At 44.3% G+C, this 21,607-nt stretch overlaps 2 protein-coding genes across 2 annotated transcripts in view; both read right to left on the bottom strand.

The window, feature by feature from the left end:
- Window positions 1-774, bottom strand: part of INPPL1 (inositol polyphosphate phosphatase-like 1) — a 13,308-nt gene extending 12,534 nt beyond the window's left edge. Inside the window, exons 1-2 of the mRNA XM_006885727.1 lie at window positions 657-774; window positions 4-241 (exon numbers count right to left, since the gene is read on the bottom strand). Coding sequence (XP_006885789.1) covers window positions 4-241; window positions 657-774 — 356 coding nt within the window. The remainder of the gene's footprint in view (window positions 1-3; window positions 242-656) is intronic.
- Window positions 775-966: 192 nt separating this feature from the next.
- On the bottom strand, window positions 967-19,222 carry FOLR2 (folate receptor 2 (fetal)). The gene is made up of 8 exons (XM_006885726.1): window positions 19,051-19,222; window positions 9,278-9,466; window positions 9,017-9,152; window positions 8,617-8,836; window positions 7,499-7,506; window positions 5,834-5,871; window positions 1,399-1,625; window positions 967-1,171 (listed from the first exon to the last, which is right to left on the bottom strand). The coding sequence occupies exons 1-8, from the start codon at window positions 19,198-19,200 to the stop codon at window positions 967-969; spliced, it is 1,173 nt and encodes a 390-aa protein (XP_006885788.1). The 5' UTR covers window positions 19,201-19,222.
- Window positions 19,223-21,607: the final 2,385 nt, after the last annotated feature.

Raw genomic sequence — 21,607 nt, 5'->3', positions numbered from 1 at the left:
AGCCGGCGGGAAATCGGGCTCCGCGGCCCCTCGGTGCAGGCCGTCTCGTTCGCCGCGCGGCCGCCGCCGCCGGCAGCGCCGGCTTCAACTTGAAGAGAAAGAAAAGTTTGTTCGGAGGCGGCGGGGGAGGGGCGGGAGCGCAGAGCCGGCGGCCGGCCCCCTCCCCCTCCACTCGGCCCGGCGCCCAGAGCGCCCCTGCCCCCAACCTCTTCCCGGCGGGGATCACGCTCTCCCCACCAGCCTGCAGAACCCCGGACCCTCCACAGGGTTAGCCAACCGGCAGGGTCACTCTTCCCACGACACTCTCGAGTCCATCGAGAATCAGGTGTCCCCTCCCCCCAGTGCGTCCCCTTTCTTCAGGGTCCCAGTCTCCCCACCTCCGAGAATTCGGCCCCTTTTCTACAGCCGCAATAACCTGGCTCCTAACTCCCATACTACGTTCATTCCACCCCAAATCTTTTCCATACAGTCCCACCGAATCGAGTTCCCAAAGCCTGCGAAGGAAGCGGGATGAATCCCCCTCCAAGCTTCTCCCCATCATCAGAGCGGGCCGGACCCCCAACTTCCGTTAAGTCTGGCCCCTGTGTCAAATCTGAACCCCGAATCTCTAACAAATACCAAAGGGTCTTCTACAGATCTGATCCCCCCACACGTACCCAGACAAGGTCCAGTGCCCTCGAACTCCCCACGCCCGTTCCTTGGCAGCCCCTCCCAGCCTGGGCAGAAGCCCTTCCCCCGCTCGGCCAAGTTCCCTGGCACCACCACCACCCCCATTACCCGCAGCCCGGGACAGAGAGTCGTTAAGCAGTTGGAGGCAAGGAGTCCCTCACCCCTTCATCCAACTAAAGGAGTTCTTGCCAAGTGTCCGGACTCCCGACCTCTCCCCAGCGCCGCAGGGGTCGCGCGCGGATCCCCACCTCGGGGGCTGCTCCGGGGCCCCGTCCCGGGGGAAGCGGTCCTGGACTCTCAGCGGCCACTTAAGATGGCCATCGTCGCCGCACCCCCTCCCGTCTTCCGCCCCGCCCGCCGCTCCGCCCCCGCGGCTCTCCGCCGAGCCGGGGTTAGGACCCGCGCCCCGCCTCCCGGGGGGTCCGCGCTCGGCCCGGAGCCGCTGGCCCGCCCGGTGACCTCGGCTAATTCACGGCGCCTCTGCGAGCCTTGGCTTCTCGCTCTGTGCAATGGGGACGTTAGCAGGGCAGACTCAATGGGGATGTGCTCGTAAAGCTCGGCACAGGTCACGCCAGCCAGCAGGCGCTCCAGCGAGGCGGCTATTTTTATTATTAATTAAGGAGTACCGAAGGCGACAGCTGTGTAAACTGTAAAGCGCACGGCTGAACCAACGGGTATTATTAGCACCCGCCCCCGCCGCAGCTACTCCCTACAAGTCAACAAACTTGCGGCTCTGCGGGCCGGACGCCGAAGTGGGAGCGCCCGGAGCCGGTCCGCTCCGACGCCCCAGCCCCACCGTAGCCCCAGACCGAGGGCCAGAGGCGGACTCGGCCTTCGGAGAAGGGGGCGGGGCCCGAGGGAGAGCCTGGCCCGCCCCTTCCCCCCAAAAAAGACCTAGCCGGTGGCGGCGTCTCCGGGGAGTCCGCTTCCTGCCCCGCCCCTTCGCCCCCTGGCTCCTTAAAGGCGCAGGCATCTGGTGTGCATCCTGCAGACGCCACCTACTAGGCCTGGGGCCGAAAGTCTCCTTTAACCTCGAATACAACTTTCACTTTACTAAATTAAACCTGTTGACAGACTCCAGATCAGTCCTGATGAGTTCCTGCCTCCGCTCTTAATATCCATTGACTTAACACAGCTGGAACGAAGCCTGGGACATGGAGGTGGCTCGATTTGTAGGATCTCTCAGAGCTGATAAATATAAGCACTAGACCCCTATTCCACACCACCTAATAGTGTCTCCAGACTTTGTCCAAAACTTCATTTTCCACATTATTCTCCACTTCTCTATCTGTGCATGAGAAGGTAAGCCTAACCCTAAGGGAGTATGCTAGTGCTGGGACCAGAGACATGCACTAGAAATCTGCAGACTTGGGTTCTAGCCCTAGTTGCTGAGTATTCTCAGACAGGTGTCTGTGCCACTCTGAGGATGCGGGAACTGCAGTTGGGAATGTGGAGAAAAGACTTGGTTGGGGAGGTGAGTGTAAGACTCAGAGAACAGCGCGGGTTCCGCTCCTGAGTGTTGGGCAGAGACAGAGATCCTTCAGTCCAGGCTTATCTACCGGTTGGGGGGAGAGGGGGCGGGCGGGGAAGGCGACGGTGCTAAAGGAGCCTGGTACCTGCTCCTGGAAGCCGAGAAACATTTTCAATCCACTTCCCCCTACACCTATAGTAAACAACAGGGCTGGAATAATTCCACACTTTCTTCTTTTTTTAGTTCCACACTCTTGCATGTGCTCTTTCCAGGAATTTCCCTGACTACCTTCCCTAACTTTCTCTGGATCCACAAAAAACACCCATTGTAGAAGGCAAGAATTCAAAAGTTGTGTTGCTCTGGGGAAATCTGTCAACGACCTTTCCTGGCTTCCCAGGAGCAGGTACCAGGCTCCTTCTTGTAGCACCGTTGTCTTCCACCTCTCTCCCTTCCCTCCCAACTGGTAGGTAAGCCTAGACTGAAGGGTCACTGCCTCTGCCCAACCCTCAGGAGCAGAACCTATGCTGTTCTCTGAGTCTTAACGCTCACCTCCCCAACCAAGTCTTTTCTTCACACTTCCAACTGCAGTTTCCACATCCTCAGAGCGGTACAAATACCTGTCTGAGAACGCTCAGCAACTAGGGCTAGAACCCATCTGTGCAGATTTCTAGTGCATGTCTCTGGTCCCAGCACTAGCTAAAGAGCAAAGATGTCAGTTTAAAAACTAAGGTACACCTGATCTAAGCCATTGTGTTTTCAATTGTTATGCATGCGAAAGTTGGACAATGAGTAAGACAAAAGAGTCAGTGCCTTTGAATTGTGGTGTTAGTGGTGTTAATAGTTAAACTATTAAATATACTATTGTCTGCTAAGTCAGTTATCCAGAACAATCATCAGACCCAGGCTGAGCAGGAACAGCCCATTCCCACCTGTAGTCTCCAATAGAACCTCACACCTTTGGACCAAGTCAAACTACATATGAACGTAGTGGCCACACTATCAGCGGTAGTGGCTGACTTTGTAGGAGTGACCCCAGAGGGCTTCAGGGCAGCAGGTGTGGAGAAGTAGAATTCAAATGTGCAACAGATGACCCCAACCGGATCCTTATTAACTCTTGCAAGGAGATAGATGGTGGGCCAGACTTGAAGCTCCCACAGTTTATTTCTGGCCAGCCCAGAAAGCCTCAAAAAACAAATTCTACCATTTCTGCATTCCACCTGTACCTCCTCCCAACATCCAGGTTTTTACCTGAAGTCTAGTCCCAACCCCTGTGCCACTTGACCTTGCTGTATGATAGACCTTCTGTCAGCTCTGAAAGTCCTTTTCACACAAGGCACATGCAGGAAACACTCTTGTACCTCCTCAGATCCACCTAAGTGGAGTTGAGGGGAAAAGGTCAATGACTTGAGTAAGGATGTGATTTGAGATACACTCCACAATAAACTTGTGTTATTAACATATAGAGGTAAGGATTCCAACAGGTAAAATGAAGGAAAATTACATAATATCATAATGGAAGATTATTTACAATAATACTAGAAACTTATGGTTTAGTCAAGTTGGTACATAACATTCACCATCGCAGTTGGTGATTATAGACATTCCTGAATAGGTAAAAGCACCCTTGCGTTCCTGATTTTCATGATTGTCAACAAACTAGTTTGCATGATGCTTTTATTCTTTGGTTTGAAATTACCTTTTCATTTGGAAGGCTCTGGTGGCACAGTCTGTAGAAAGTTGCACTGCTCACCAAAAGGCAGCACCACTCCAGTGGTTTGAAGCCACCAGAGACTCCACAGGGAAAAGACAGGCAATCTCTTCCAACATGACTTACAGCTTCCAGAAAACCCACTACAGGGGCAGTCAGGAGTCAGTTCTGATTCAACTGGAATGAATTTGAGTTTAGTTCATTATCAGTAGTGATTTTACAACTTCAACAAAAATAGATGTTGAAGTCATCAAGATTAATAACTTAAGTGGCTTGGTGGGTAAGGAGTTGTACTACCAACCCACGGCAGGCAGTTTGAATCCACCAGCTTCTGCTTGGGAGAAAGAGGGGCAATCTCTGGCCATGTGACTTACAGCCTCTGAAAACCCACTGAAAAGTCAACTATGAGTTTGATCCAGCTTCATGGCAATGAAGTTTTCTGTACTCCAGAGAAATAAGGCAGACAGTAAGTAGGATTGTCTAAAATAAGTTCTTAAAGGCGATGGGGAAATTTGGCAATGACTAACGGGAATGATTGGTGAAAAAAAATCCCTAAAGATTGGGGAAATGACAAATGTTTTGTTACTTAAATACTTTTATACATTTTTTTCTTGTTGGTTAAGCTGTTAGTGAGACCTTTTTATCCTTGCTCTTCTTTCTTGAGTTCCAATTGTGTGTTCTCAAAAGAGTCATCAACCAAGACCATGGAATACAGCAGTCACAAGTAGATCTCAGCTTACCCTAGTGAAAATTCTCTTTAATTGCAATTGGAAATTGCTGTAGTAGATTGGCCAGACCAGCTGATACTGTCCACAGGTGGTTCTATTCCTGCTTTGTTTTTGTTTGCCCAGAGTTCAGCTACAATTTACTAACACGAAATAGACTAATGGATTTGGCACATCACCACAAACAAGCCTTGGAAGATTCAAACTTTCGGAACTTGTGACTTGAGATCTCCAGAAAACTCCAGTCCCAAAGTAAGAAGACGTCTGTAGAGAGAAGCTACAAGCATGGAACAAGAAGTCATTTTAAAGGAATGAGTAAAATTAGTGAGGAGAGTTGATTGTGGTAAGTGTTTTGGTATTTTTGGTAATGTACTTCATGTACTTTTTTCGATTAGTCATATGATACAGTTCTTTTCCTTTGTTCTGGCTCTGGTCTCTAGCCCTCAATTTAGCGGACTCTGCTTATGCCAACTGGAATAAACTTTCAAAAAAAAAATCTTTGGTCAGTAGGCCAATCTCCTAAGCATCTCTCCTGGCTTTTTCACCATCTATACCTATCTCCATACCTTTTCAACCTATATGCAGAACAAATTATCTGGGAGGCTGGGCTCTATGAGGAGAAATGTGGGTCAAGATTGGTGGATGATTTATCAACAATCTGTGTTATGCATATCGCACAACGCTGCTTGCTGAAACTGAAGAGGACCTGAAGCACCTGCTGCAGAGTGTCAAGGACTGCAGCCTACACTTTGGATTGAGGCTCAATGTCAAGAAGACAAAGATTCTCACCACTGAACCAATTGGCAGCATCAGGATGGATGGTGAAGAGATTGAGATTGTACACAGCTTTAGTTTGCTTGGCTCCATAGTCAACAGTCTTGGCACCAGCAGCCAGGAAATGAAAAGGCGCATTGCCATGGGAAAGTCTGCTGTTAGGGACCTCTCCAAAGTACTGAAGAGCAATGGTGTCTCTCTGGAGTCTAAGGTGCGTCTGATGCAGGCCATGGTCTTTGCAATCACTTGTTATGCATCAGAGAGTTGGACAATGACCAAGGAGGATAGAAGGAGAATTGATGCCTTTGAGCTGTGGTGCTGGAGAAGAGTATTGAGAATACCATGGACTACTAGGAAAACAAACAGATTTGTCCTGGAGAGGATTAAACTGGGTGGCTCCTTGGAGGCAAGGATTCTGAGGCTCCATCTCACATACTTTGGACGTGTTGTGAGGAGAGACCGATCCTTGGAGAAGGACATCATGCTTGGGAGGGTGGAGAGACAGAGCAGGAGGGGAAGGCCCCCTATGAGGTGGATTGATTCAGTGACTGGGATAATCGGGATGGGAGTGTCAGAGGCAGTGTGATTGGCACAGGACAGAGCAGAGTTTAGGGCTGTTGTACATAGGATCGCTGTGAGTCGCAAGCGACTCGATGGCACATAACAACAACAACATACCAAAACCAAATTCCCTCCTTCACCGCCCTCTCCTGAAACCCACTTTTATTATGAGGTCAGAATGGATGAAATACAGGGAGCAGAAACAGCAAAAAGGGGGTGTCCCACGACCCCTCCACTAGTGCTTAGACAACAGGGAGCTTACACAAGAGGTGTCTCCACTGCCAGCTTGTTCTGACTGATCCCTCACAGTTAGGGTGGAATAGGGTTTGTCTCAGATGATAGATTTTGAGAGAGTCACATACTTTGCTGCTTTGAAAACGTTCTCTTAGAAAATATTCCTCAGAAATTTAGATTCTTGACGTTTCCTACATGCTGCTGTGACAAGGAAGAGTATCCTATATATTCTTGCCTCATGGAAGAGTCTGACAAAATGGAGTGTCTGTAAGCCTGAGTCATGAACAAGAAGCAGAATTCTTCTCCCCAACCCCACACCTCATAATGCATATTAAATACTGTAGTTTAAGCAAGAAAGAAATATTTGAGTTAAGTCACTGTGATACTAGGGATGTTACTGTAACATAACCTATCATATTTTAACTGATACAAACTATACTTAAAGTGGGAACAAAGCCTAAAAATCTCTTTCCAATTATTGGTTTGGGACATGTTTTAGAGTATTGGTTTGGCTTCCTGTTTCGGCTCTGCCAGTGATCAGCTCAAGCCCAGTTCTTCTGGTCAGGCATTGACCCAGTATTCCTTCAAAACACACATCTGTCCACTCCACAAGGGGAAACAGCTTGCTCTCCATAGCCAGACCACATAGGATGAAATCCAAGCTCTTATGGAGGGGATGACTCTAGCTATTTTCTTTACTTTTGTATGCCTGTTTCCACATTTGTAAAACAGGGCCTCATGTTACGCTGTTATCTGTCATTACTGTTGTTAGGTGCTGTCAAATCAAGTATGACACATAGTGACCCTATGAACAACAGATCTGAACCCTGTCCTATTCTGTGTCATCCTCACAATTTCTGACACATTTGAACCCATTGCTGCAGTGTATCAATTCACCTGGTTGAGGGTCTTCCTCTCCTTTGCCATCCCTCTACCTTTCCATGCATGCTGTCCCTCTCCAAGAAATAGTCTCTCCTAGAAACATATTCAAAGTATGTGAGATGCAGCTTTATCATCTTTGCCTCTAAGGGAGCACTCTGGCTGCACCTTCTCCAAAACCTATCTGTTTGTTCTTTCAGCAGTCGATGGGATATTCAGTATTTTGAATAGGTATGCGCCATTCATTATACAGTATACTGACTAGGTATGTGCCTTAAAGTGAAAACCAGCTCACAGCTGATCTTCCAGCAGGTTTGTTGTTTATTATTGTTGTTGTTGTTGTTATTATTTTCTCTCTGTGTGTACCGCCAAATTGGATCTGACTAGTACAGGAGGAGATGGCCTCTCCTTCTCTGGCAGAGCATCTGGTGAATTTGAACCCCATATCTTTGGGATTGCAGTGCAGCTTCTTGCCACTAGGCCACCTGGTTTGTTAGCTCTCCTGGTTTGTTGGTTTTTGTTTCCATTTTTTTTTTTGCCTCAGCTGGTTTTCAGAGCCTGTAAATCACCCAGGAGGAGAGTGCCCATCTTTCTCTCATATAGCTGGTGGATTTCTGCAACTTCTTACATGCCCTCCTATAACTTATATGAAAAAACAGCAAAGCATTTTTTTCCATATAATGTGTTTTTTTATTTTTTGCTTATATGGATTTTCTAATTTTTTTTTTTTTTTTTACCACTCAGACTGCGTCCTCTCCCTCTTACTCTCCCATGATGGGAGAGAAGAACGATCATCAATGGCAAGTGGGGATTTTCTAATTTTTTACAGTATATTTTTTTAAAATTATTCTAGTGTATTTACAAAATTCAAATACATTGTTTTTTAGAGCATATTCTTCCAATTTCCCTCACCTCCCCATCAAATTGTACAATCCCATGATTAATCCCCACCCCACCCCCGCACTTCCTCATCCCTCAGCTTTCACCCTCCCTCCCCGCCCCCCCCCCACCCCCAGCAAAGCATGCAGAACAGTTCTTAACAGCAGAGAGTGTTTTGTGGGTAGTGCTGTTGCGGGTGCCATAGCTCTTCTGGCCTCCTGAACCTCTTCACAGTGCCCCACCCAGAGCATGCTGGGCACGCCCATTCCTGTCTCTTCTATTGCAGAGCAGTCAACACTGGGAGGTTTGGGGCTACTTGTAAATGATAATATTTTTGGCCTGACTCTAGATTAGAGGAATCCAGTAAAGATGAGATTGAGAACCCTAAATATGTCGTGGTTTGGAATAGTAGATAAGTATCTAGCTCCAGTTCATAGCAAAGTGTTGGAGCTGAAAATAGACCAACTAACTAACTGGTTTCAATCAGAAATTGAAAAGCAAGACAATGGCATCCCCAATTATCCATTAATAATCCACAAGACACATGTATGGAGGATGTCAGTTTATTTGAGCTGGCTTCTGGTGGGCCTTACTATGAAACTGAAGCAGAGTAACTAGAAGCTCTGAGGCCACACAGCTGTGATGCTTAGATATCAGAAGGTAGAAGGAGATAGACAAGCAACCAGAGGCCAAGCAGGTAAGGACAAACGTGGTGCAGCTCAGCCGTATTCAAGGCTTCTGCATAGAACCTCGCCACCTCTTCATTGGGGTTGCCATGGGCTGGGTTAAACCACATCTGAATGCAGCGGCCACTCCCTCGGCTGTAGTTGCTGACCTTGTAGGAGTGACTCCAGAGGCCCTCACACAGGGCAGCAGGTGTAGGGAAGTAGGATTCAAATGTGCGACAGGTGGATCCAGCTGGACACTTGTTAACTCCTGCAAGGAGAAATAGTGACCACAGACTTTTAGCCATGGTTTATTTCTGGAAACCCTTAGAAATCTTAAAAACAAACAAACAAAAACAAAAAAAAACAACCCCACCAAGTCCTTTTTAAAAACTTTACAACTAAAACTTTTCTTAGTAGGACTTCTACCTTTTCACTACCCAGCTCTCACCTGAGCTCCAGTCCCAACCACTGTGCCAGTTGGTCTTGCAGGTGTAGGAGGTGCGGCAGGCCTCCCACCAGCTCTGACAGTCTTCTTTGCACAGGGGCACATCCAGGAAGCGCTCTTTGCGCCAGCTCTGGTTTACCTGTGTGGGAGGGGAGGGAGAAGAGTCTGTCAGCCCGGGATCTCAACAGCCACATAGAGGTTGGTGGCAGAGGCAGTGCTGCTTCTACCATTAGGCCACGCCCTCCCTGCACGTGGTGCCCATACCTGCAGGATCCAGGGTCCCAGGTTGGGGGAGCACTCATAGAGGCAGGTGTCCTGGATGAAGTGGCGCTTGCATTCAGGCTCCATCTTGCTGCAGTGGTCCCAGTTGAAGTTATAAAGGAGGGAGGTGTCCTTGTGCAGTTCCTGGCTGGTGCTCACGGAGCAGCAGGCATTGTTTTTCCAGGGACTGCACTGGGTGGGGAAGACACAGGACTAACTTCCTTTCCCACTACAGCTATCTATCACTCCAACCTTTCTCCCACTGGATTCTGGCTTCCCTGCCCCACGTAGGTTGTCCTAGGGAATACTCAGTGAGTGGACTCCCCTCAATTTATAACAGCTGATCAGTGACTGTGGAAACCTTGGGGAATCCCAGTCTTAGGATATATATAACACTTAGTGCTTTTTAAAGTTCTTTTATTTCTTTTTTTAATCATTGAAAAAATCATTATTGAGCCCCTCTCACTGTTCTAGGTGCTGGGAATATAGCAAAGAGCAAAACAGACAGGAATTTGTATTTATATTTGAATCAGAGGAGAGAGACAATATGTGTAAGTTTTTCAGGTTGTGATAAATGATCCAAAGGAAGCTAAAGCAGAGAATGCAGAATATAGGAGAATTGTTGAGATGCTAAATACTGTGGTCAGGAAAAGCCTCAATGGAAGATGGTCTTCTTCGGAATGAAGATGTAAAACTGGAGAGGGCAGTAGAAGTGTTGACTAGATGTATTGTTCTGTACAAGTTGTAACACTTGTAACCCCAGGAGCACCAGTGCTGGTCACGTAAACCCCAAAAACCCAAACCCACTGCCATCAAGTCAATTCTGACTCCTAGTGACCCTTTAGTACTAGGTAGAACTATCCAATAGGTTTTCCAAGGTTGTAAGTATCTATGAAAACAGATGTTTCACCTTTTCCCCATGGAGTAACTGGTGGGTTTTACACCACTGACCTTTGGGTTAGTAACCAAATGTCCTAACCACAGAGCTACTAAACCCAGGTGTCTTTGCGTCAGATCTGACTCATGGAAGATGTGTGTGCTAGAAAGTAGAACGGTGCCCCACGGGGGTTTCTCAACTGCAATCTTTACGGAAGTTGATTGTCACGCGTAACTAAGCTTTAGGTTAGTATCTGAGAGCAAATCATATCTAACACCCAGGAACCTTAGACACATAAAAACTAAAAAACACCACACCAAACCAAATTTATCATTCTCATTGCCATTGAGTTGGAACTGACTCATAGCTGACCCTCCAGTAAGTTTTCAGAGGCTATAAATCACATGAGTATGGAGAAAGGATACAGCCCTGATACACACTTTTCTTTATTTTAAACCATGCATGTTCCATTTTTCTGGTCTAGATAAAGGTTTCATATGACCATAATTAAATGTTCTGGGATTCCCATTTTGTTCAATGTTAACCATGGGTTTTTATGATCCACATAGTCAAATACTTTTGCATTTGCAAATGCCTTTGCATTTCAAAATACAAACAGACATTCTTCTGGCATTCTTTGCTTTCTGCCAAGATCCATCTGGCAAGAGCAATGACATCCCTGCTGCCATTGTTTCCCAAATCCAGTTTGAATTTCGGGTAATTCTCTGTCATTTTACTGCTGTAGATATTTTAGGATGATCTTCAGTATTTTTATATTGTTTGATAATTTCTGTGTTCTGTTGGGTAAACTTTTTTGGGAATGGAAACAAATATAGATCTCTTCCAGTCAATTGACCAGGCAGTAGTCTTCCAAATTTCCTGGCACAGACTGGTAACCTCATCTAGGACTGCATCTGTTAGTTGAAACATATCTGTTGGAATCCATAGATTCCGGGGGCTTTTTTTTTTGCCATTGCCTTTCGCACAACTTGAACTTCTTCCTTTTTTATCATTGGCTCTTTATTGTATGCTAATTCCTGAAATATTTCCATGTCAACCATTTTTTTTTTTGGCAGTGACTCAGGGTCTTCCTTTCATCTTCTTTTGATGCTTCTTGGATCATTCCAGATTTTGCCCATAGCATCTCTCAGTATTGCAACTCAGGGATTAAATTTATTCTTCAGTTCCTTCAGCTTGAAAAATACCAAGTGAGTTCTTCCCTTGTTATTCTCCAACTCCAGCTCTTTGCATATTGCATCATAATACTTTATCTTTTCAAGCTGCCCTGAAATATTCTGGTGAGCTAGACTTTATGAAGAAGAATGTGACATGAAGATCAGAGGAAGATCCATCAGTAATTTGCATTATGCAGAGTACCTAACTTTGCTTGCTCAAAGTAAAGAGGGCTTGAATTGCTTGCTGCAGAAGATCAAAGATTACAACCTTCAATATGGATTATATCTCAACATCAAGAGGACAAAAATTCTAACCACTTGGCCTATAGGCAGCATCATGATAGTTGTTGTTATGTGCCATCGAGTCGCTTGCGACTCATAGCAACCCTATGTACAACAGCCCTAAACTCTGCTCTGTCCTGTGCCAATCGCACTGTCTCTGACACTCTCATCCCGATTATCCCAGTCACTGAATCAATCCACCTCATAGAGGGCCTTCCCCTCCTGCACCATCCCTCCACCCTTCCAAGCATGATGTCCTTCTCCAAGGATCGGTCTCTCCTCACAACACGTCCAAAGTATGTGAGATGGAGCCTCAGAATCCTTGCCTCCAAGGAGCCACCCGGTTTAACCCTTTCCAGGACAAATCTTTTTTTTACAATGAATGATTTGTTCATGTCAAATACATTATTTAAAAAAAAACAACAAATGGCAGTGATATATGTAGACTTCTTCTGATGACTTATACAAGAATTAGACTAACTACATCTGTGTGAAGAGACATGGGAGAAACTCAATTTCAGCAGTCAAAACAAAGCCAGAGGCTGACTGTCAAACAGATCATCAACTTTTCATATGCAAGTTTATATTGAAGTTGAATGACATGAAAACAAGTCCATGATAATGAAAATATGAGTCTGACTGTATCCCACCTGACTTTAAAATAATTTTCAGAACAGATTTGAGGCACTGAACATTAATGACCAAAGATCAGATGAGTTGTGTAATGGCATCAGGGCCATCATCCATGAAGAAAGCAGAAGGTCATTACAAAGACTGGGAAGAAAGAAAAACCAAACTGGATGTCAGACGACACTCTGAAACTTGCATCGGAATGAAGAGAAGCCAAAACAAGAGGAAGGAAAGCTAAAGTAAGAGAACTGAATGGACGATTTCAGCCTGAGTGCAGTCTGAGAAGACAAAGCAAAGTATTATAATGAAACATGCAAGAATCTGGTATTAGAATACCGAAAAGGAAAAACATGCTTAGCATTTCTCAAGCTGAAAAAATTGGAAAAAAAAATCAAGCTTTAAGTTGAAACATGGAAGGATTCTGTATGCAAAATCCTGAAAGATGCAGGACACATCAAAAGAAGATGGAAGGGATCCACAGGGTCACTCTACCAAAGAGAGCTGGTCCACACAGAACTGTTTCAGGAAATAGCATATTATCAAAACCCAATTGTACTGAAGGGAGATGTCCAAGCTGTTACTGACGGCATTAGCAAACAATAAATCCCCAGGGACTGACAGAATATCAGCTGAGGTGTTTCAAGAAGCAAATGAATTGATGCCACTGTTGTAGAATGGGACTAACCTCAGGGTTGGGGAGAGACTGAGTAAGATGTGTTCAATAATGTATACTGCACTGAAACAGAGGAGGGAGAAAACTGTGTAAAAGAGATATGTGACTAGGTATTTCTGTCATCACAGGAGTCTAGAGCGAGGGCTACATGGTGGAGGGGACCTGGGGGAGGGTTTGTAAAACAATGAAAGAATCTTTTCTTTTACTTTTCCATAATTTTTGACTCATGTACTTATAACTTGTTAGTTAAATTTGTGTCTTCTAGGTTGCAACCCCCCCATGATACATCTTCTAGGATATGAACATGTACGGCTAAGCACAATTAATAACAGTGCATCTAAATTCCAAAATCAATCTCCATAATAGTCTATGTGTTTCCTACTGCCAAAGGGGCCCTTTAGAGTAGTGAGAGAAGATCTTCACCCTGAAACCCACAGCATCCCTTTTCAGCAGGAAGTAGCTAAGAGAATATGCCATCCCCTTTTCCTTATGACTCAGGGTGAAGTCTCTCTCAGGGAGGAGTGATAGGGAATGGCAAAGGACACACCGACAAAGGAGATTAATCAGAACTGACTTTGACAAGCACTGTGGCAATTGGACAATTAAAACAGACATTCGGATGGTGGGGAAGAACAAACTGGGGAGGAGGGTAGAGAAAATGGCGCAGTAATGAAGGAATGAAAACCCAAAATCCCTGTAAATGTTCATTAAAACTAATAAAATTTCATAAAATAAAAAAAAGAAGCAAATGAATGCTGGACATGTTCCCAGCCACTACAAATAAATATGAAAAACAGCCACCTGATGAGCTAACTAAAAGAAATCCATATTTGTTCCTATTGCCAAAAGAAGATGATCCAACAGAATGTGGAAATTGTTATACAATATTATTAATACCACATGCAAATAAAATCTTGCTGAGTATTATTTAGTTATGGCTGGATCGACAGGGAACTGTCGAAAATTCAAGCTGGATTCAAAAGAGGCTGTGGTACAAGGGATATCATTGCTGACGATAGGTGAATCTTAGTAGAAAACATAGAAAATTGCAAAGATGTTTACTTGTGTGTTATTGATTATGCAAAGGCATTTGACTGTGTGGATTATAACAAATTATAGCTAACATTGAGAAGAGTGGGAATCCCAGAACACTTAAATGTTTTCACTTGAAACTTATACCTAGAACCAGAAGCACTTGTCAAAACAAGGGGAACACTACCTGGTTTAAAGTCAGAAAACGTATGAGTCAGGGTTGTATTCTTTCTCCATACCATATTCAATCTGTCTCCTTAGCAAATTATTTGAGAAGCTTGACTATATAAAGAAGAATGATGTGGCATCAAGATTGGAGGAAGACTAATCAACAACCTGTGTTATGCAGAAAGCACAACTTTGCTTGCAGAAAGTGAAAAAAATAAAAACAAAAAACCCCAACCAAACAAAACCTTGAAGCAATTGCTGCAGAAGATCAAAGATTACAGCTTTCAATAGGGGTAACACCTCAACATCAAGAAAACAAAAATCCTCACCACTGGACCAATAGGCAACATCATGATGTTGTTGTTGTTAAGTGCCATTGTGTTGTAGACAACTCATAGCAACCCTATTTCATCGTTTCTCCAAGTTTATAGTTTCTTGAGGCAAGCTATTTCAGAAATGGATGCCACTCCTGCTTCTAAGCATATTTTAATTGGGGAGCTCCACCAAACATGGTCCACCATGATAGATGGAGAAAAGATTGATATTGTCAATTATTTCTATTGCATCCACAATCAACACACTTGGTACTAGCAATCAAGAATCAAAAGATAAAAAAAAAGAATCAAAAGATGTGTTGCAATAGGAAAGTGTACTGTCAAGGACCTCTCCAAAATTGTAAAGAGCAAGAATGTTAGTTTAATGACATATGCACTTGATCCAAGCCATAGTATTTTCAATTGCTTACTCTGCATCTGAAAGTTGGACAATGAATAAGGAAGACCAAAGAAGAATTGATGCCATTGAATTGTAATGTTGGTGAAGAGTATTGAATATTTCATGGATGGCCAAAAGAACAAACAAACGTGTCTTGAAGGAAGTGCAACTAAGGTGTCCCATAGAGGCAGGGATGGGGAAAATTCATTTCATTCCGTTTGGTCATATTTTTAGGAGGAACTAGTCCCTGGAGGGAGATATGCTGAGAAAGGTCAGTGAAAGAGAAGAAGACCCTCAACAAGATGGACTGAAACACTAACTATTACAGTGGGCTTGAGGAAGACAGAGGTCATAAGGATGGCACAGGATAGGGCAAGGTTCAGATCTCTTGTTCATGGTGTCACAACAAGATCAACTTGATGGCACCTAACATCATCTTATGTAAATATACTATATAGTTTAGCGAGGTTTTACTATAGACTATATTTTCCAGAATTGTAAATGTTGTAAAATGGAAGGCTGAATTATACCTCTTGTTTTGAGCTATTGACTATTTCAAAAGGTTGTCATCAATGGTCATCCTGTTTATTGCTTCTTAAAGTATTTATGTTGTCAATCATACACACCTGTATCAATCTTTGAGTGGTGCAAATGATTAAGCACTTGGTTGTAGTTGTTGATTGCCATCAAGTTGAGCACAACTCATAACAACCCTGTGAACAAAAGGCCTAAAGCCTTTCTATAACTATCATCATTTCTCCAAGTTCATAGGGTTTTCAGAGGCATGTAGTTTAGGTTTAGGAAGTGGATGCCACTCCTGCTTCCAAACCTGTCTTAAACTGGGAGCTCCACCCAACATTGTCTGTAAAAGTTTGCAGGTGAGACCCACCCAGAGCACCTTGGAAGAAAGACCTGCTGACCTGCCTCCAAGAGGCCACAGTTACGGAAGTTCCTGTGTACACAGTTCTGTTCTGACACCATGACTCACCATGAGTCAGAAGTGACTTAAGGGCAATTGTCTCTGTTCTTAATCTTCATTTATAGATGCCACACTCATAGAGGTTTTGTGACTGAAAGCCAGCATGTGCAATTTCACAGTTGCCAGTGGAGTGAAGTACTTGCCTGCTGACCAAAGGATGGGAGGTTAAGTGTATGGAGCAGTGCCTCCGCTGAAAGTCCTCAAGACCTACTTCTGAAAAGTCAGTCACTGAAAACCATGGGGTTTCCATGAGCTGAAGTTGACCCAATGAGTGTGTGTGTGTGTGTGTGTGTGTGTGTATTTGTATATGTGTATACGTATAGGTTTAGTTATAGATTGTTGTTGTTGTTTGCTGTCGAGTCAGACCGACCCATACCTGACCCTCCAGTGGGTTTTCAGGGGCAGTCAGTTGCACGGCAGGAGATTGTCCATCCTGCTCCCATGGAGCTGCTGGTGGGTTTGAACTGCATTCCTCTGGGATTGCAATGCAGTTTCTTACCACTAGGCTGCCAAAATTTATAGATTATATGTTGTTGTAAGGGGAGCTCTGGTGGCCTAGTGGCAAGAAGCTGCAACTACAATCCCAGAGGCGCACGGTTCGAATCCACCAGATACTCTGCCGGGGAAGGAGGGACAATCTCTTCTGTACCAGTCAGATCTTATTTGACAGTACACACACACACACACACACACACACACACACACACACAAATAAATAAATAGTTGTTGTTATGTACTGTTGCCTGCGATTCATAATGGCCCTATGTACAACAGCCCTAAACCCTGTTCTATCCCTTGCCAATCTTACTGTCTCTGACACACCTACCCCCATTACCCCAGTGACTGAATCGGTCCATCTCATTGAGGGTCTTCCTCTCCTGCTCTGTCCCTCCACCCTCCCAAACATGACATCCCTCTCCAAAGACTGATCCTGCCTTGCAACATGTCCAAAGTATGTCAGACGAAGCTTCAGAATCCTTGCCTCCAAGGGGCAGCTTGTTTTCACCCTCTCCAGGATGAACTTGTTTGTTCTTCTAGCAGTCCATGGTTTATTCAGTACTCTTCTCCAGCACCAGAGCTCAAAGGCATCAACTCTCCTTCTGTCATCCCTAGTCATTGCCCAGCTCTCTGATGCATAGCAAGTAATTGCAAAGACTATGGCCTGTTTCAGGCGTACCTTAGTCTCCAGACTGACATCATTGCTCTTCAGTACTTTGCAGAGGTCTCTGACAGCTGACTTTCCCAATGCAATTAGTCTTTTTATTTTCTGGCTGCTGGTACCAAGAACATTGCTTGTAGAGCCAAGCAAACTGAAGCTGTCAACAATCTCTATCTCTTCTCCATCTATCATGATATTGCCAATAGACCCAGTGGTGAGAATCTTTGTTTTCTTGAGGTTGAGCGTCAATCCATATTGAAGGCTTCAGTCCTTGACCTTCAGCAGCAAGTGCTTCAGGTCCTCCACAGTTTCAGCAAGCAGGGTTGCATCATCTGTATAACACAGACAGCTGATGAGTCTACCTCCAATCCTGATGCCACACTTTTCCTCATCAAGCCTAGCCTCCTGGTTAATCTATTCTGCATATAGATTGAAAAGATATGGAGATAGGACACATCCTTGATGCACACCCTTCCCAATTTTGAATCATGCAGTGTTTCCTTGCTCTGTTCTGATGACTGCCTCCTGGTCCAAGTATAGGTTTCACATAGGCACAATCAAGTGTTCTGGGATTCCCATTCTTCAACCACAGTTTGTTGTGAGCCACACAGTCAAATGCTTTTGCCTGGTCAATGAAACACAAATAGACATTCCTCTGGTACTTTCTGCTTTCAGCCAAGATCCATGGTCTCTTCTAAATCCAGCCTGCACTTCAGGCAGTTCTCTGTTGATGTGCTCTTCCAGTCGTTTTTGGATAATCTTCAGCAGAATCTTGCTTGCATGTGATATCAGTGATACTGTTTGATAATTTCCACACTCTGTCAGATATATTTAACATATGTTTATTTTTATTTAAATATATTTTAAAATTTTGAACCATTTAAAAATATTTTTATTTAAATATACATGTTGTTGTTAAGTGTATACTCAAGTTGAGTATGACTCATAGAAACCCAAAGAACAAAAAATCTGAACCCTGTTCTATAACTATCATAGTTTCTCTAATGTTCATAGGGTTTCCAAAGAAACCTGTTAAGAAGTGGATGTCAATTCTGCTTTCAAGTCTGTCTTAATCTGGGAAGTCTACTAAACCCTGTCCGCCATAGGTAACCATTATGGCATTTGACACACCAGTGGTACAGTGTTCAGTGTCACAAGAACCCCAAGTTACCTCAATACAGCAAACTGACAACAAAGGGCTGTACCACTCAGAACAATTCTCTACCCACACACCTAAAAGTACATATTACATATATAGAAAATAAAAAAATATATATCCTACTAAATCCAACAGATTTCTCCATGAGAGAAGGATGGACAATCTCCTCCCATGAGATTAACCACCTCTGAAAACCCACCAGAAGAGGGTCAGCTATGGGTTGGTTCCCACTTTTTGGTACATAACAACCACAACATATTCCATTAGCTCTAAATTTAACTCTGGGATAATAAAGGGTCTACAGATTGTATGTCATGGAGAGAAGACATTGAGACTAATGGGACTGAGATCTACCAAGATGAGCTTCCCCACTCCCCAGCTATAGATAGTAGCACCTCGGCTCTCTATCATTGTGTGAAGAGCCTTCTCTTCCACTACTCTTGGCACTCCATGGGACTGGCATGTAATGAAAGGAGAAGGAGCCATCTGCCCCACAGTTTCACACCCTCTAAATCCCTGAGGAACCTTCTTCAACCCTCTTCCTATTCCACCACAAGGGCTCTCATGTCTAATTTGTGTAAATGTCCATGAATTTCTCTGGGCCTCAGGTTCCTCATTTACATATTGTGGAGAAGAACATCACTGTCCTACATCAAAAGCCCATTGGGAACATAAAACCACATACAGACAACACACGGCACCTATGAAATGCCCAGCAAATTACTTCCCCATATTATTGCTGATATGGGGCCATTTTTGAAGGGTGCTTTTGAAGAATCACTTCAGTCACCCAACCATCAGCCATTCACACAGCAGTAGCTTGGCGCATGAGGGTTTCTAGCCATTCAGCTCCTCTCTTCCCACCCTGATTTCCTCTTCTTGTCAGAACCAGCCACTTCCCCAGTCTAGAGGTACACCACATCCTCACCTGGTCGTGCAGCTTGTCCTCGGGCCCTGGCTTTATCTTGTGATGCTTGGCATCCATACAGACGTTCAGCAGGTCTGTCCTGTCCCGAGCACTACATTTGGTGGCTACGCATGCCACAAGCAGCAGAAGTGGTGTCACTTCCCAGGCCATGTCTTTCTGCCCCTGCAGGGAGCAGCTCGTGGTTAGAAAAACCAAAGCACCCCCAAATCAAAAGCCATTACTGTCAATTCTGATGCATAAGGCTTAGTGAGAAAGAACACATGCTTTGCAGTTTACCTCCTTCACTTGCCTCAGTCTTCCCACCCCCACAGTGAGAGATAGGGTCAGCCCTGTCCCTTCAGTGCTAATGACTTGATGGTCCCTGAAGTTGGAGTAAAGAAGATTGACAAAGAGGGATCCTTCAATTCCAATATTGGAGGGCTCAGGAGGGCAACTGGGATTAATGGGTAGGTCCTGCAAGTGTCTTCTCAAACTGATGGTAGTTTCTGTGCACTGTTGAGCCAGTTCTAATTCTTAGGGTCCTTATAGGATAGAGTAGAACTGCCCCATAGCGTTTCCTAGGATGTAATCTTTACAAGAACTGATCAACAGATCTTTTCTTCCATGAAGCCTGTTTCGGTTAGCAGCCAAGCACTTAGACATCATGTCAATTTGCTTCCTCACATTTTTGCCTTTCTGTTCTCTGTAACACAGCTGCTTCTCCCTCCACCCCCTCCTAACTCTGACCTCCTCCATTAGCTCTGTCTAACATGAAGCTCCCTCAGAAAGAAGAGAAAACAGCAGATACCCTTGGGTCTGAGGTTCAGCAGAAAAAACTGTCAAATTAAAGCAGTCACCCAACCAAGTGCTGGGAGTCACATGAGGTGCCTAGTCAAAAATGATAGCCCCCAGGGAGCTCTGGTGGCCTAGTGGCAAGAAGCTGCACTGAAATCCCAGAGGTATGCGGTTTGAATCCACCAGGTGCTCTGCTGGAGAAGGAGGGGGCAATCTCCTCCTCTACAAGTCAGATCCGATTTGATCACACACACACACAAAATAATAAATTTTTTAAAAAGATAGCCCCTTCTCCCTTTTTCTAAAAATGTTGTCCTTACATCCCACCTGTTACATATCTGTCCCTTTGGACTCTGTCATTGAAGCACCTGAGACGTGATTATAGAGCCTCTTTCTCTTTCTTACCATCCAAATCATTTGGTTGGCCGGTAAGCCCTGGCCAAGATCCCTCCAAAAACTTTTCCACCCACAGCTCTGTTAACGTTTAGATCTTTCCTACTTCAATTTCTCTCCCTCCAAGTGCCTTTCTCCAGAGAAGCCTAAGCTATCTTTCCAAAGAAAGATATGCCCCTGACCTTCCACAAGCTGGCCATGGCTCCCTCTTGCCCTTGTCACCCTTCCCTCATCAGAATACTTACTGACCTTTCTCTGCTGCCCTGGTCACACTCGCGTCTGGGTTGGCCTCTGTGCAGGGCGGCAACAGCTCCAGGCTCTTGGAAGATCCCCAGTGGTCTCTTTTCTTAGTGGAGGGCAGAATATAAAAGCTCTGGTAAACATGTCTTACTCAGCTTTTTCCTTCTGGTTTTCCTTCCCTACTATTCTAGCTCCACCCTCTTCAAGGCTCTGTAAGTCTGTCCATTTATTTTTATTTGCATCTATTGCACAATTTTGGAGAACTCTATTAACTCTTCCTGAGCTTTGGTTTTAGGAAGTTGTCACTAATTATATTTGGAAAGCCATGGCACAAACTGAGTGCACTTCAATGACAACTGTCAGATTAATTTATGAACATCCAGGTAGACCCAGATGGAAGTTGAGGTATAGAAGTCAAGGGATTTGCTCAGTCACATAAGGAGGGGAAAGCTGATAAAAAGCAGTATTTTACTACACAGCATTTCTGAAAATATGAGTAAGCAACTCTTTTTTAAAAAATGTATTCATTTATAGAGAGAATAGTGCAACAATGAATGAGTGGAAGCCCAAAATCTCTGTAAATGTTTATGAAAATTAATAAAATATAATTATAGAAAAAAAATGTATTCATTTTAATGAACATTTACACAGATTTTAGATTTCCATTCATTAATTGTTGCATATTTTTCTCCCTGCCCACTCCTCCCCCTCAGTTTGCTCTTCTCTTTGAAAAAGAAAATAAAAATTCTTTGACTGGTATACAATCTCCCTACCTGCCGAGTACACTCCACTATGCAGCCTTCACTCTGGACTCTTGTCATGACCATAATACCTAATCATATATTGCTTTTAAACTATTCTCTCCCTCATCTGCTTCAATGTAATCTATATACTTTATCCAATATTTCCACGTCTTACCCCAACCATGATGTCAGTCCCATTCTACAACAGTGGCACTATGCAGTATTTGTCCTTTTATGACTGAGATATTTCACTCAGCATAATGTCCTCCAGAGTCACCCATTTTGAATAATATTGCATGAGTTCCTTGTTTTTTAATGCAGCATAGTATTTCATTGTGCGAATATACCACAGCTTCTCTATCCATTCATTCGTTGATGGGCACTTAGGTTGTTTCCAACTCCTTGCT

Source organism: Elephantulus edwardii, unplaced genomic scaffold (genome assembly GCF_000299155.1).
Source record: "Elephantulus edwardii isolate Elephantulus edwardi_28Jun2011 unplaced genomic scaffold, EleEdw1.0 scaffold00044, whole genome shotgun sequence".
Classification (NCBI taxonomy): Eukaryota; Metazoa; Chordata; class Mammalia; order Macroscelidea; family Macroscelididae; genus Elephantulus; species Elephantulus edwardii.
This window is presented reverse-complemented; position numbering and strand designations above follow the sequence as displayed.